The sequence below is a fragment of the Myxocyprinus asiaticus genome, chromosome 22 (genome assembly GCF_019703515.2).
Source record: "Myxocyprinus asiaticus isolate MX2 ecotype Aquarium Trade chromosome 22, UBuf_Myxa_2, whole genome shotgun sequence".
Taxonomy (NCBI): domain Eukaryota; kingdom Metazoa; phylum Chordata; class Actinopteri; order Cypriniformes; family Catostomidae; genus Myxocyprinus; species Myxocyprinus asiaticus.
In genome coordinates, this window is record NC_059365.1 from 37950041 (window position 1) to 37962219 (window position 12179).

At 35.0% G+C, this 12179-nt stretch overlaps 1 protein-coding gene across 2 annotated transcripts in view; it reads left to right on the forward strand.

The window, feature by feature from the left end:
* Nucleotides 1–1211: 1211 nt before the first annotated feature.
* abca1b (ATP-binding cassette, sub-family A (ABC1), member 1B) overlaps nt 1212–12179 on the forward strand; it is a 52383-nt gene continuing 41415 nt past the window's right edge. For both annotated transcript variants that reach the window (XM_051649296.1, XM_051649297.1), the window contains exons 1-5: nt 1212–1344; nt 2759–2859; nt 4660–4753; nt 10198–10339; nt 10478–10596. In XM_051649296.1, the coding sequence (XP_051505256.1) occupies nt 2794–2859; nt 4660–4753; nt 10198–10339; nt 10478–10596 (421 nt within the window). In that variant the 5' untranslated portion in view covers nt 1212–1344; nt 2759–2793. The remainder of the gene's footprint in view (nt 1345–2758; nt 2860–4659; nt 4754–10197; nt 10340–10477; nt 10597–12179) is intronic.

Below are 12179 nucleotides of genomic sequence, written 5' to 3' on the forward strand. Positions count from 1 at the left end.
CTTGGAACTGCACCCAAGACTTTCACCCACTGTTGCACTTGTGTATATGGTTGAGTGACAATAAAAGGATTTGATTTGATTTGATTTGAGGTTGAAATATCAAAATTCCACAAAAAATACACACCTTTGGCTAAATTTTTGCTGTTGGCATTAACACACCCAAAATGAACGAAAAAGACAAAAATGTCCCGAAGGTCGCACAAGTGTTAAAGTTTCTATTGCCAGTAATGCAAGGTTGTCTTACAGACCAGGGGTTTCAACCTTTTTCATGCCAAGTACTCACAAATATGGTGATCCGCTTGCAAGGTACCTCCTTTCTTGATATATAAATCATGAATAAAGGCCAATTTATACCATGTGAGAAAAATAGTGAAATGCAAAATTAAAAAAATAAATAAAAAGCTTTTATATAGTCATTGCACTGAAGCCCAAGAACAAGGATTAGGCTAAATAACATTAATATCACTTATGCTTTAAAAAAAAAAAAAAAAAAAAAGGAATAAAGAAGAAGAAGAAGCAGAATTAAAGCAAAATTCTGAAATGTATTAAGGTTCCCTGTGGAAGACTTCTGTACATCATGTAGTCCATGAAAAATCATATGTTCAATAGGATAAATAGTCTAATAAAATGTTCATTTAAATTGTACTTCTTTTTTTTTTTTTTAAATGTGTGCAGATTTGTAAATAAATGTTACTGTATAAATTGAAATGCTTAATTTAAATTTACTCACTTTCACTTTAATCAATATTATGTCATGAAGTTTTTACTTAATTTTATACCCTCAAAATGTACTTAGAAAAACTGTGCAAACACTTTCAAAATGAAAATGAAATAAATCTTGTAGGTCGTTTTTTCAGTGTGCTCTGATCTGATAGACTGCCTGCTTTTAAGACTCCCCAGGTTCAGGGTGAATATAATAAGTACCTTGTCCTCATCTGCGCAGGTCTACTTTGAATTATAAATGATAGCGCTTTCAAAATAGGCAACAGAACCTGGTTTTGTGAGCATAGAAAGTCAAATTAAAATGTTTTGCCTTTTTCCAAAAAATTGTAGAAAAGACAAGTTTCATGCCCGTGCTGTTTTCATGGCATTCATTTGTCAGCATATGCTTGTCATTAAGAGTTGTTTTGGGCTAACACGTGTTCATTCAGTAAAACACATCCTCGTGACCGACAGTAACCCCGGCGCTCGCGCAGAGCGGATGCGATATAAAACCTCTTCAGACGCGTCAGGAGCTCCTTCAGCTCCTGTGAGAGCGACCGGGTGCTTCACAAACAGGATTATACCGCTGTTTTTAAGGGATTGCCGCGAATGTCCATACAGAAGTCAAAACAGTGTTTCTGGGTAAGGTACATATGTGCTTCATTTCTTTAAAAACGTTTGTATTTTCTAATAAGTGTAGCGAACAAACGAGTCAAGCTCTTTATTGTCCTTGTAAAGGTACAGTGATATTATAGAAATGGTCTGGCATCTTTTACTGAACTTTTTGAAGTGTCATTATACTAAACACAATGCAAATACTAGTAAATAATAATCATTTCAATATTTTTGGAAGAGACCGTAACAGTAGTCAAAAGAAAAACAGATGTTGTTTACCATAAAGCTACAAGAACAAAGAAAAAGAAAAAGAAAGAAAAAATGAATAATAAGAGTAGACAAACATGCTATATCAGAGTAAAAAGGAAAGTGCTCTGGAACAATGATACATGCAGACAAAGGTTCAGGTGACTGAAATAACAAAAGCAGATATTCAGAGAGCTTTTACCACCTGCATCTGGGATGGGGAAAGAAATCAAAAGATATACTGTATGTTCAACAGTATGGAAGTCGAGGGGTGCCAATCCAAAAAGAACGAAGGAATAAATTATCTACCTATTTATTTAAAAATAACAACCTAAGTAAATAAACCAATTTGTAAATGGACAAAAAATAGACACATAATAAATCATGTATTTAATTCACGTTTAGGTAATTAAATGTAGCAATAAAATAGTATATTAATAAATAATTTTAAATGCAGAATTGGGAGAGTCAAGAGAACACACTAAAGGACAACATCTCAGAGTAACAAGTAGCTTCAGTGGGATTTGAGCTGAACTTCACGGAAAACACTTTTGTAATTCTACTTAATAACCATTAATTCATAGAAAGCACTTTGTTTGTCATAGATACAGGCATGAGTTCTTACAAGCATCTGGAGCATACGGAGAAGGCTGAACTGAGATATTAAAGAGATCTCTTTTGTGATTTTTCAGCAAGAGACTCAAACCTGATCACTTCTGTTTCTGGCCATCTCATTAAATCACAGCAACATTTTTAGGATATAAACACTGAGAACACTGGGAGCGTTAAATAACGACCACTCATGGATGTGTGGACCCTTTTTGCATTTGAATAGTGTTGTTAGCAAGTGCACACATTTGCCTCCAGCAAATCTGTGCATTTTAAATGAAGCTCTTTGATCAAACGTAGCCATTAGAGTGAATCTAACAACCCCAGACACCCTAATGGCCTGTGAAATTCTTTGCTTGATGATTCACTGACACGGCAAGGTCCACCACTTCCATGAATTCTGGGAAAGCACAGGTAGGCCTTCCCTAAAACAGAGCAGGAGAGATGAGACGTGAGAGAGTGAGTGAGTGAGTGAGTGGCAGATAGTCAGATAGGAGGCTGCACTTTGTCCTGGACTTTTGAGCTGCTCTGTTGGTCACTGCTGGATAACTTTTTCAATCTGCGTGTCCTTGGTGTATCATTGCAGTTGAGAGCTGAGAGTGAAGAGAGACCCGAGTGAAGATGTCTGTCTCCACTCAGCTGGGTCTGCTGCTGTGGAAGAACTTCACCTACAGAAGGAGACAAACGGTAAGGAAACCACAGCTTTCCCTCTCTCTCTCTCTCTCTCTCTCTCTCTCTCTCTCTCTCTCTCTCTCTCTCTATATATATATATATATACTGTATATATATCTTTCTGTTTTTCTGTGTGTAGATTTTGGAGATACAAAGTTATGGCACTTTTATTCTCAGAAATGAGAACAATCATTTCTGATTCAGTGATCATGAACAGACAAGTGCATAACATGTTCCTAAAAGACCTTTTTCACACTCCGGGTTTTGGAACGCATAAGTACTCGCGTTCCAAAAATATGTTTCAAGTGTTAACATCTAAACTAACTGGTTTTATTCAAGTAAAGTAGATTATTTAACATCACTGAATCAACCTGAATACATTAGACTACATCAACAAAACTCATTTTTAGGGTTAGATCAAGTAGAAATAGCTCCTTAAGGTAAGTTGCAAGCTATCACTTTTTACAGTGTGGTTGAGATTCATTTGTATTTATTAATTTTATGTCACTGCTGATTAAATCTTTTCAGTCATTTTTGATTTACCTACATTTTTATCACCTTTTTAGTTCTGAAAGTGCAGTCCCATAACGTCGAGCTGTTTACATTTGATAATAACTGGCCTATTAATCATTATAACAATTTCATTGCACTATTTAAACACAATGCTTCTCTCTCATGGTTCTTAGGGATATGCTAATTATAATCACACTTATGTGGCTCTCCAAACAGCAAGAGTGATGTAGATATAGACGGTCATTGAATTCAGATATCTATCTCGATATCTGCCCTCTCTATTATAAAGGTTACCTGTAGGGTAGCAAAATAGTGTACTTTAGTCTTAAAAAATCTAAGTCTAAAAAAAGTGGGAAAACTTTACAATAAGGTTCCATTAGTTAACATGAAATAACAATGAAATGTACTTATTAAGCATTTAACTATCTTAGTTAATGTTAATTTTAACATATAGTAATACATTTTCAAATCAAAAGTTGTATTTGTTAACATTAGTTTATGCACTATGAACTAACATGAACCAACAATGAACAATTGTATTTTTATTAACTAGCATTAACAAAAATGTATAAATGCTATTGTCCATTGTTCGTACATGATACCTAAGGCATTAACTAATGTTAACGAATGGAACCTTATTGTAAAGTGTTACCAAAACAGTTGTGCTTGTTACTTTAAGGAGCTATTTCTACCTGATCTGATCCATCAATGCTTTTTTTTTTTGTTTGTTTTTTGGAGTAAGCCCATGTAATGAAATATTGCTGTCAGTATTCTGACTGGAATTTAGATGTTACCACAATATGAAGCACATGTCTTGGGTTACTTGACAGTGTGAAAGACCCTGCATGATAGAGTTAAAAAAAAAAAATTACATTTTTAAGATTTGAAACAGCACATCACTGATACAAGTACTGTTTAACTGGTTAAAATAAATAAGCATTACCCTCAAACGTACTCACTGACTGGAGATACTGGGGTCATGTCACTTCCATTATCCACTGGCTCTTAATAGACATGCCTTGGTGACCCTTTGCTCCCAGTGGATGCTTCCTCTCTATATACATACTATATCTAGAGAGTCTGATTGATCCTCTGTTATGTATTAATAATAAATGTTGTTAATAAAAACTCGCCCTTGACGTCAGTAGACCAGAGGCCCTTACTTTAGACATGAAGGCACATTAGAGACTGAGAGCTTTTTCTTAAAAGATCTGTTATTGAGCGAGACGCTGATGTACTCCATTGTCTGCACTTTAAAGAAAACGCTGACTGTTTTTGACCTCCTGTGTTTGCCTCATGCAGCTCCAACTACTGACGGAGATTGTATGGCCTCTATTTATATTCTTCATCTTGATTGCTGTGAGGTTGAACTACCCACCTTATGAACAACATGAATGTGAGTACAAACACCTCATTTTTCTATGCATTTAAATGTACACTGTAAAAAAAATAAAAAAATTCTATTCAATTTTATGCATGTTCAGAGTTTCAAAGTGGTTAAAAAGTTTGTTTTTTTAACTCAAATTCCCAACTTGGCATTGGAAAATTAAATGGCTCCCACGTATTGTTTGCAAAGCGAGATCTAATCAAGAATATCAACTGGTTGTGCAGTGCAACTACTGTTGATCCTGTGCAAACACATTTTTACATTCACTTGTTTACAAAACATAAATCCATGCTGCATAGAAGACTGAAAATGCAGGTTCAATATCTATGATTTGTGCCATCATTGAACTCTATTTATGGTGTATCATTATCAGATGTGTCAAGCTTGCAAGGTGTTTTATGAGTTCTGACTGATAACTGTAGTAATCAATGTTCTGTCGGTCAGAGATGATGTGTCCCATGATGTGGGACATGCTGGGCATAAATACATGGAAAAAACTGATAACTTATATTAACTTATAAAACCATGTGCATCAAGTATATTGTGTGTATACAGTATATATATATATATATATATATGTGTGTGTATGTGTGTGTGTGTGTGTGTATGTGTATAGAACAGTAACACTGATGACCGTATTTATTATCTTGTTGTACAGCCTTTATTTATTACTTTGATAGTGCCTAATTGCCTTTCTAATCTCATTGGAAAAGTTCTATATTAAGGTGTCACCCTGCCCTGTGAATATTATTCATGACAATGGCACATAAGTTTAAATAAATTCTTACACAATCCCTGACCAGTTCCATCTTCCCTTTATATTATATTATATTAGTTTAAATGTATATATTTAGCAGAAGCTTTTACCCAAATAGGAAAAACAAAAGGAATTTGTACTATGTACATTGCATTGTAGGCTATGTTGTATACACTGCTATGGAAACTTAAATGGATAGTTCACCCAAAATGAAAATTCTCTCATCATTTTCTCACCCTCATGCCATCCCAGATGTGTATGACTTTCTTTCTTCTGTAGAACACAAAAGATTTTTAGAAGAATATTTCAGCTCTGTAGGTCCTCACAATGCAAGTGAATGGTGAACAGAACTTTGAAGCTCCAAAAAGCACATAAAGGCAGCATAAAATTAATCCATACGACTCCAATGGTTAAATCCATGTCTTCTGAAGTGATCCAGTCAATTCTGGGTGAGAACAGACCAAAATGTAACTCCTTTTTTCACTGCATATCTTGACATCATCAGGCTCTTTGACGATCAACTAGCGAATGCGTCAAGCGCTAGGAAATATAACAGGGCTTGAAATCATGATCATGCCTAGAGACCGCAATGGAAAGATGTACAGTGAAAAAGGAGTTACATTTTGGCCTGTTCTCACCCAAAATCAATTAGATAATCTTATAGACATGGATTTAACCACTGGAGTCATATGGATTACTTTTATGCTGCCTTTATGTGTTTTTTGGAGCTTAAAAGTTTTGGTCACCATTCACTTGCATCGTAAGGACTTACAGAGCTGAAATATTCTTCAAAATATCTTTGTTTGTGTTCAGCAGCAGAAGAAGACATACACATCTGGGATGGCATGAGGGTGAGAAAATGATGAGAGAATTTCCATTTTTGGGTCAACTATCCTTTAATGGATATGAGTTTCGTGAGGTTATGGACATTCTGTTCTTCTTTGTGGTACTGTGAGTCCTGATCATGTGATCATGATGATGTCCAAATAGTCACATTTGTTTATGTGCTTCCACTATGGTTTTGACAGGAAACAGGAAGGACTCTCTGTATAATTTCACTTCTCCTTAAAGTCGGGATTTGTGTGCTGATGGACGAATAGCTTTGCTATGAATCATGTTGTATGTGAGTGCGGGCATGTTGCAACCTCTCTCGTTGATGTGATTAGATGGACACAAAGCACTTTGCACAGTGTCCAGGTGTTCAGAAATAATCAATTTTAAGATTCCTAAACCAACAATATTACTAAGTGCTTTAAGTTGTATCCACATGAATTAGGGAATGTATTATTAGGATATGGAGTGAATCTTATGAAAAACATAGCTATAAAGAAAATGAAGCCCATTTTAGGACCATTAAGTTTTTTTTTTTTTTTTTTTGCATTGTGATATTATTTTCATGACATTTAAGCATTACAGTAATCGTTGAATGTAAATCGTAAAATGTAGTCTTGTGTTAAAATCAGCAGTACAACAATTACTGTCATGATGTATAAATACTTGAGAATTCAAATAATATATAATTATTTAAATTATAAATAATTATATATTATTAAATTATTCAAATAATAAATAAATAAACATGTAAATAATATATAATTATTATTTTGCATGACAGTAATGAAAATTGGAGGGGAAAATTAGCTCAATCATGAAAATAATGTAACGGTGCACAAAATCGAAATGTTCTTAAAATAGCTTAAAATAAGAAATATATATTTAATTTTTTCTTTTGATTTTGAAGTAAAATATGACAGAGGTGAGAGATATATATATTCAGAATATATTCTACATTTGGAACAAATCCCCCCTATGAATTGATTACTTCATGTTTTAAGAGTTATCTTATCTTTGCTGTGCTCAGCAGTGGAGCAGCTGGCAGTCTTAAGGTTGACTGATAGCAGACCTACATATTTGACTCATTATAGAAATAGCAGTGATACTGGAGGACATAGGTCAGACATACCACTTAGGTAATCACTCAATAAGGTCCCCTGTTCGAGTATGCTTTCTTCAGGGATGAAGAGTCTGATGTCTGATGATGGATGTCATCACTGTGCCAGTGTCTTGATTATGTTGGTTTAATCGTATACACCAGTAGTTCCTAACTGGTTTTGCTTCAGGACCCAGATTTTACATTTAACATCAAGTGGTGACCCAACACAGTACCAACATTTTTTATCAGTTAAAAAACTGAACTGAATGGACCCAACAATATGCAAAATTATTAACATCACAGGCTAAATAAGAAAACTGACACTTGCACAATGCATAATCAACTATAGAAATTTATTCTGGGTTGTATTTTCTTTTACCTTGTGTAGTTTTGTTCAAGGTTCTCGAAGAATTTTTTCAGATTTATCTGGCTTCTACCAAGTAACAGATGAATTTGTGTCAAAGTACCATTGAGTTTAATTCCGTAGAGTTTGATTAAATTCTCCTCCCTTTTAAAAAGTTATTAAGCCTATTTATTTTTGCTATCCAAACTATGCATGACTATATGGCTAGATTCATTTTTAGATTGTTTTTCCCTGCTGTCTATCGCCCTATTAGAACAGACCTGCAACCCAGTTTTTTGGTCGTGACCCACCAGTTGAGAACCACTGAAATGCAATTTATTTTGCTGTCCAAGACTTTAACCCTTAAATACATACCTTGGGTCCTTAGTGACCCGGGACCTCATTCCACCTCCTGTACCTCATCCATTTTTTGGAGTTGTGGCCACACCTCTTAAGTATTTCTCAGTCTCCCGCTTATAAATAGTGTAACACAAAAAAAATTTTTTATAATGGCTTAAGTACCAAAAGAGCCCCAAGGTGTAAGAGTGTCATTTTTTTATTTTATTATTTTATTTTTTTGCACTTCCATAAATTCTATTTTAATGGTTATTTAGTATCTTCTGTATATACACTTATTTAGCACTTTAGGAACACTATGGTGCTAATAAAGTGCCCGACGTGGTCTTCTAATATTGAAGCCCATCCGACATGTTGTGCATTCTGAGGTGATATTCTGCTCAGTACAATTGTACAGAGCGGTTGTCTGAGTTACCGTAGACTTTGTCGGTTGTAACCAGTCTGGCCATTCTCTGTTGACCTCTCTCATCAACAAGGCATTTCCATCCACAAAACTGCCGCTCACTGGATGTTTTTTGCTTTTGGCTCCATTCTGAGTAAATTCTAGAGACTGTTGTGTGTGAAAATCCCAGAAGATCAGCAGTTACAGAAATACTCAAACCAGCCCATCTGGCACCAACAATCATGCCACAGTCCAAATCACTGAGATAAAATTTTTTCCCCATTCTGATGGTTGATGTGAACATTAACTGAAGCTCCTGACCTGTATCTGCATGATTTTATGCATTACACTACTGCCACACGATTGGCTGATTAGGTTATCGCATGAATAAGTAGGTTTACAGGTGTTCCTGATAAAGTGCTCAGTGAGTGTAAGTTTCACGTAATATCGTTTTCTTTGTTTATTACAAGAGAAATGAGTACAATATTCAATAAATAAATATTATATCACATTGATTTTCTATGCAACAGTGAATTAACAAAAACGGTGAATTATCAGTATGCCTGCACACATACATATTATACATGTTATGTCTTACTCAAGGTGGCGCTGTTGTTTTAGTGATTGACTTAGCTAAATAGACATAGTTATGTAATGAAGAAAAATGGAAGTAAACTATAGCAAGTATAAAGGACCGTTCACACCAAATCCTTGATGATTTTGCGAGACGAACGTCTGACGGAAGGTCTATTCACACAGAGTCCGTAAAAACATGAAATGAAAAAGTATTTCACTCCTGTACAATAGCAGTGCTGTTGTCATATCAGTCTCCTGCCCGCACCTTCAGCTGTTAGAGATTAATATACTGAACATGGTTAAAGCATTTATTTACATAATTCAGCATAACTGTTTCATTACGTTCTTTCCATGGTGTTGCTGCATTTTGAGGAGTGTATCGGATGAGGAAAGAGCGCTGTTGCATAAATATATGTCCTATTTATATTTGCACATGTATTTATCTGCGAGTATCTACCAAACGAACTCCAGAACCCAACTTCACTTTTTATAATGCCTGAATAATATAACACAAGTTACAGTGATATAAATACACGTGCAGTAATGTACATTAAGAATAACAGTTTAGTATAAAATATGATGCATATATTAAAAATAAAAGAAAATACTGGCTCACTGCCTTTTCTTTATTTATATTATTGCAGTACTTTGTTAGATTATCCTTGCAATTAAAATAGCAGTGTGGTTCTGCAATTCGTTTGTCTAAAACACTGCATGTAGCAAATCTTTTTTATGTGTAGATTATGTGTTATGTGTAGCTCAATATGTTTTTGACAGCCCATTGCATCTCATGAAATTTCAGTGTGCAAGTAATGAAACCTGTTCTAGATTTGTCCTGACTTGTTGCATGTTCTCTTTGATATATGAAAAATAAAACATCAAATTATATGAAAATATATTTCATTCAATTATTTTATAATTATCTTGAAAATATTTAGAAAATGGACATTTTGTAGATCCATTTGTGAAAGACATAAGTGCCAGATCTCTAAAGACCTGAATATGTAAGAGTGTTTCGTGAAATAATGTGGAAACTCTCTTTTCACCGCTCTTGAATGCGGTAGTTAATTTTGTCTCCTTTGTTTTGTCTCTTTATTTGTTACAGGCCACTTTCCCAACAAAGCCATGCCCTCAGCGGGGACCCTGCCCTGGATCCAGGGCATCGTGTGTAATGCCAACAATCCGTGCTTCCGACACCCCACCCCTGGGGAATCTCCGGGAGTTGTTGGGAACTTCAACGATTCCATGTAAGTTGTTGCCTACAGCTGAAGATTTCGAAAAGTATAAATATCAGCTCTAATATGGTCAATTAAATGTGATTTATAGCTGTGAGTGCAATTTGGGAAACTGCAGGTAGTAATTTGGATTGCAAACATCTTTTTCAGAATCTCACGCCTGTTTTCTGATGCCAAGAAGATCTTACTGTACAGTCAAAATGACAAGAGTTTAGATGGATTCAAGGAACTCATCAGTGCTGTAAAAGTCATGCAAAACAACACAGCTAGTGAGTACAGTAGACTGGCTTAGAATGAAAACCTAATTACATTGTCTGTGATTCAGCCAAAAAATTACAATTCTATCATGTTCTTAACCTCATATAGTTGCAAACCTGTGTGGCTAACTTTCTTCCATGGAACACAAAAGGAGATGAACATAGAATGCACAGTAAAATCATAAAGTGCCTGTCAAGCTCCAAAAAGCACCATAAGAGTACATTAAAAGTAGTTCTTACAATTTGTTTTGGTATTAAAAAGCGAAGCTTGATCAAAACTGCTAAATCTGTGTTCCATGGAAGAGAGAAAGCTATATGGTTTTTCAACAAGTCAACATGAGACATAAAAATTACAGAATTTTCATATTTAGTGGAACTACTCCTGTAATGTCGTGTTTCTTGTCTGAAATGTCCTCAGCAATTGTTCCTTCCTGTCAGCATTTTGACGCAAATGTGTCTGATACCCTAACGTGACTCATTCAAATTCACAGTAAATCCTTGTAAATATGTAAGTTAAAGGTTGAAGCCCATCAGTCATTGAGGATTTGTTGGGATAGTGAAATTTTCCACTGGGACAGGAGGTGGGTGGCTCAAAAGATCAAAACCTACATACAAGCTGTGGCAAGTCAGTGTCAGGGCTTGTGTGGGTGCAAGTGAGACAAACGAACACATCCCAGAATGCAATCTTCTGGCATTACCTGCTCTGCTCACTTAGCGTATGCTGGGTAAGCAGTACAAAACGGTTCTTCCAGACTTCTCTTCTCACGCTAAGTGAGTTTTAATCTAATGGAGGAGGTTACACAGCATGTCTGGACTGACAATTTCTAACATGTATTGAATAGAAGACTGAAGTACACTTGTTACAGTTCAAAGATGACATTTTTTAGCTCAGTTATGATGAGTGAAATGAGTAGATAATATTTTATTGTTATCTTTAGAGGCACACAGATAATGGAAAGAGAGAAGTGGTGTAAACAGACAGACAGAGAGTAGTGGTATTGATCCAAAGGGGAGCTAAAGTTCTCAGGTAACCTGAAAACACTCCCAAAAGGCAATGTAACACACAACAATTCCATAATGCCCCTCATCTTATCAATTTATAGAAGTGAAATCTCCACCCTTTGCAACATATCTCTTTTTTTTTTTTGTTTTTGTTTTTTGGATCAGTGTACTCAGGAAACAGACAAAAACTGAGAATGTAAGAACAATTTAGAAAACTAGTTTCTTTTTAGTTTTATTTTATTTAATGATAGCAAAAAAACTGACACAATTGTGAATAAAAGAGCATTTTTTTGGAAGTTGTATGTTTTATTTAAATATTATTTATTTTTGGTGTTTTTGCCCCTTTTTGGCGTAAAGTGACATTTTATTTTGTAGAGAGATGACAGAAAATGGGGGAAGTGGGGGATAGGCTTTGGTACATAATGCCATTTGGAATTTAAACTTTTGTCTCAAAAATAATCTGAAATGTTTAAGAATGATGCTTTATAACTGTTCAGTTTAGGGGTTAAGTCAAATGTGAGAGCACAAAAGTGGAAAATCTTAAGTGAAATGAGCCCAGTCATCCCACCTGTTCAAATTAAAGCTTTAACATT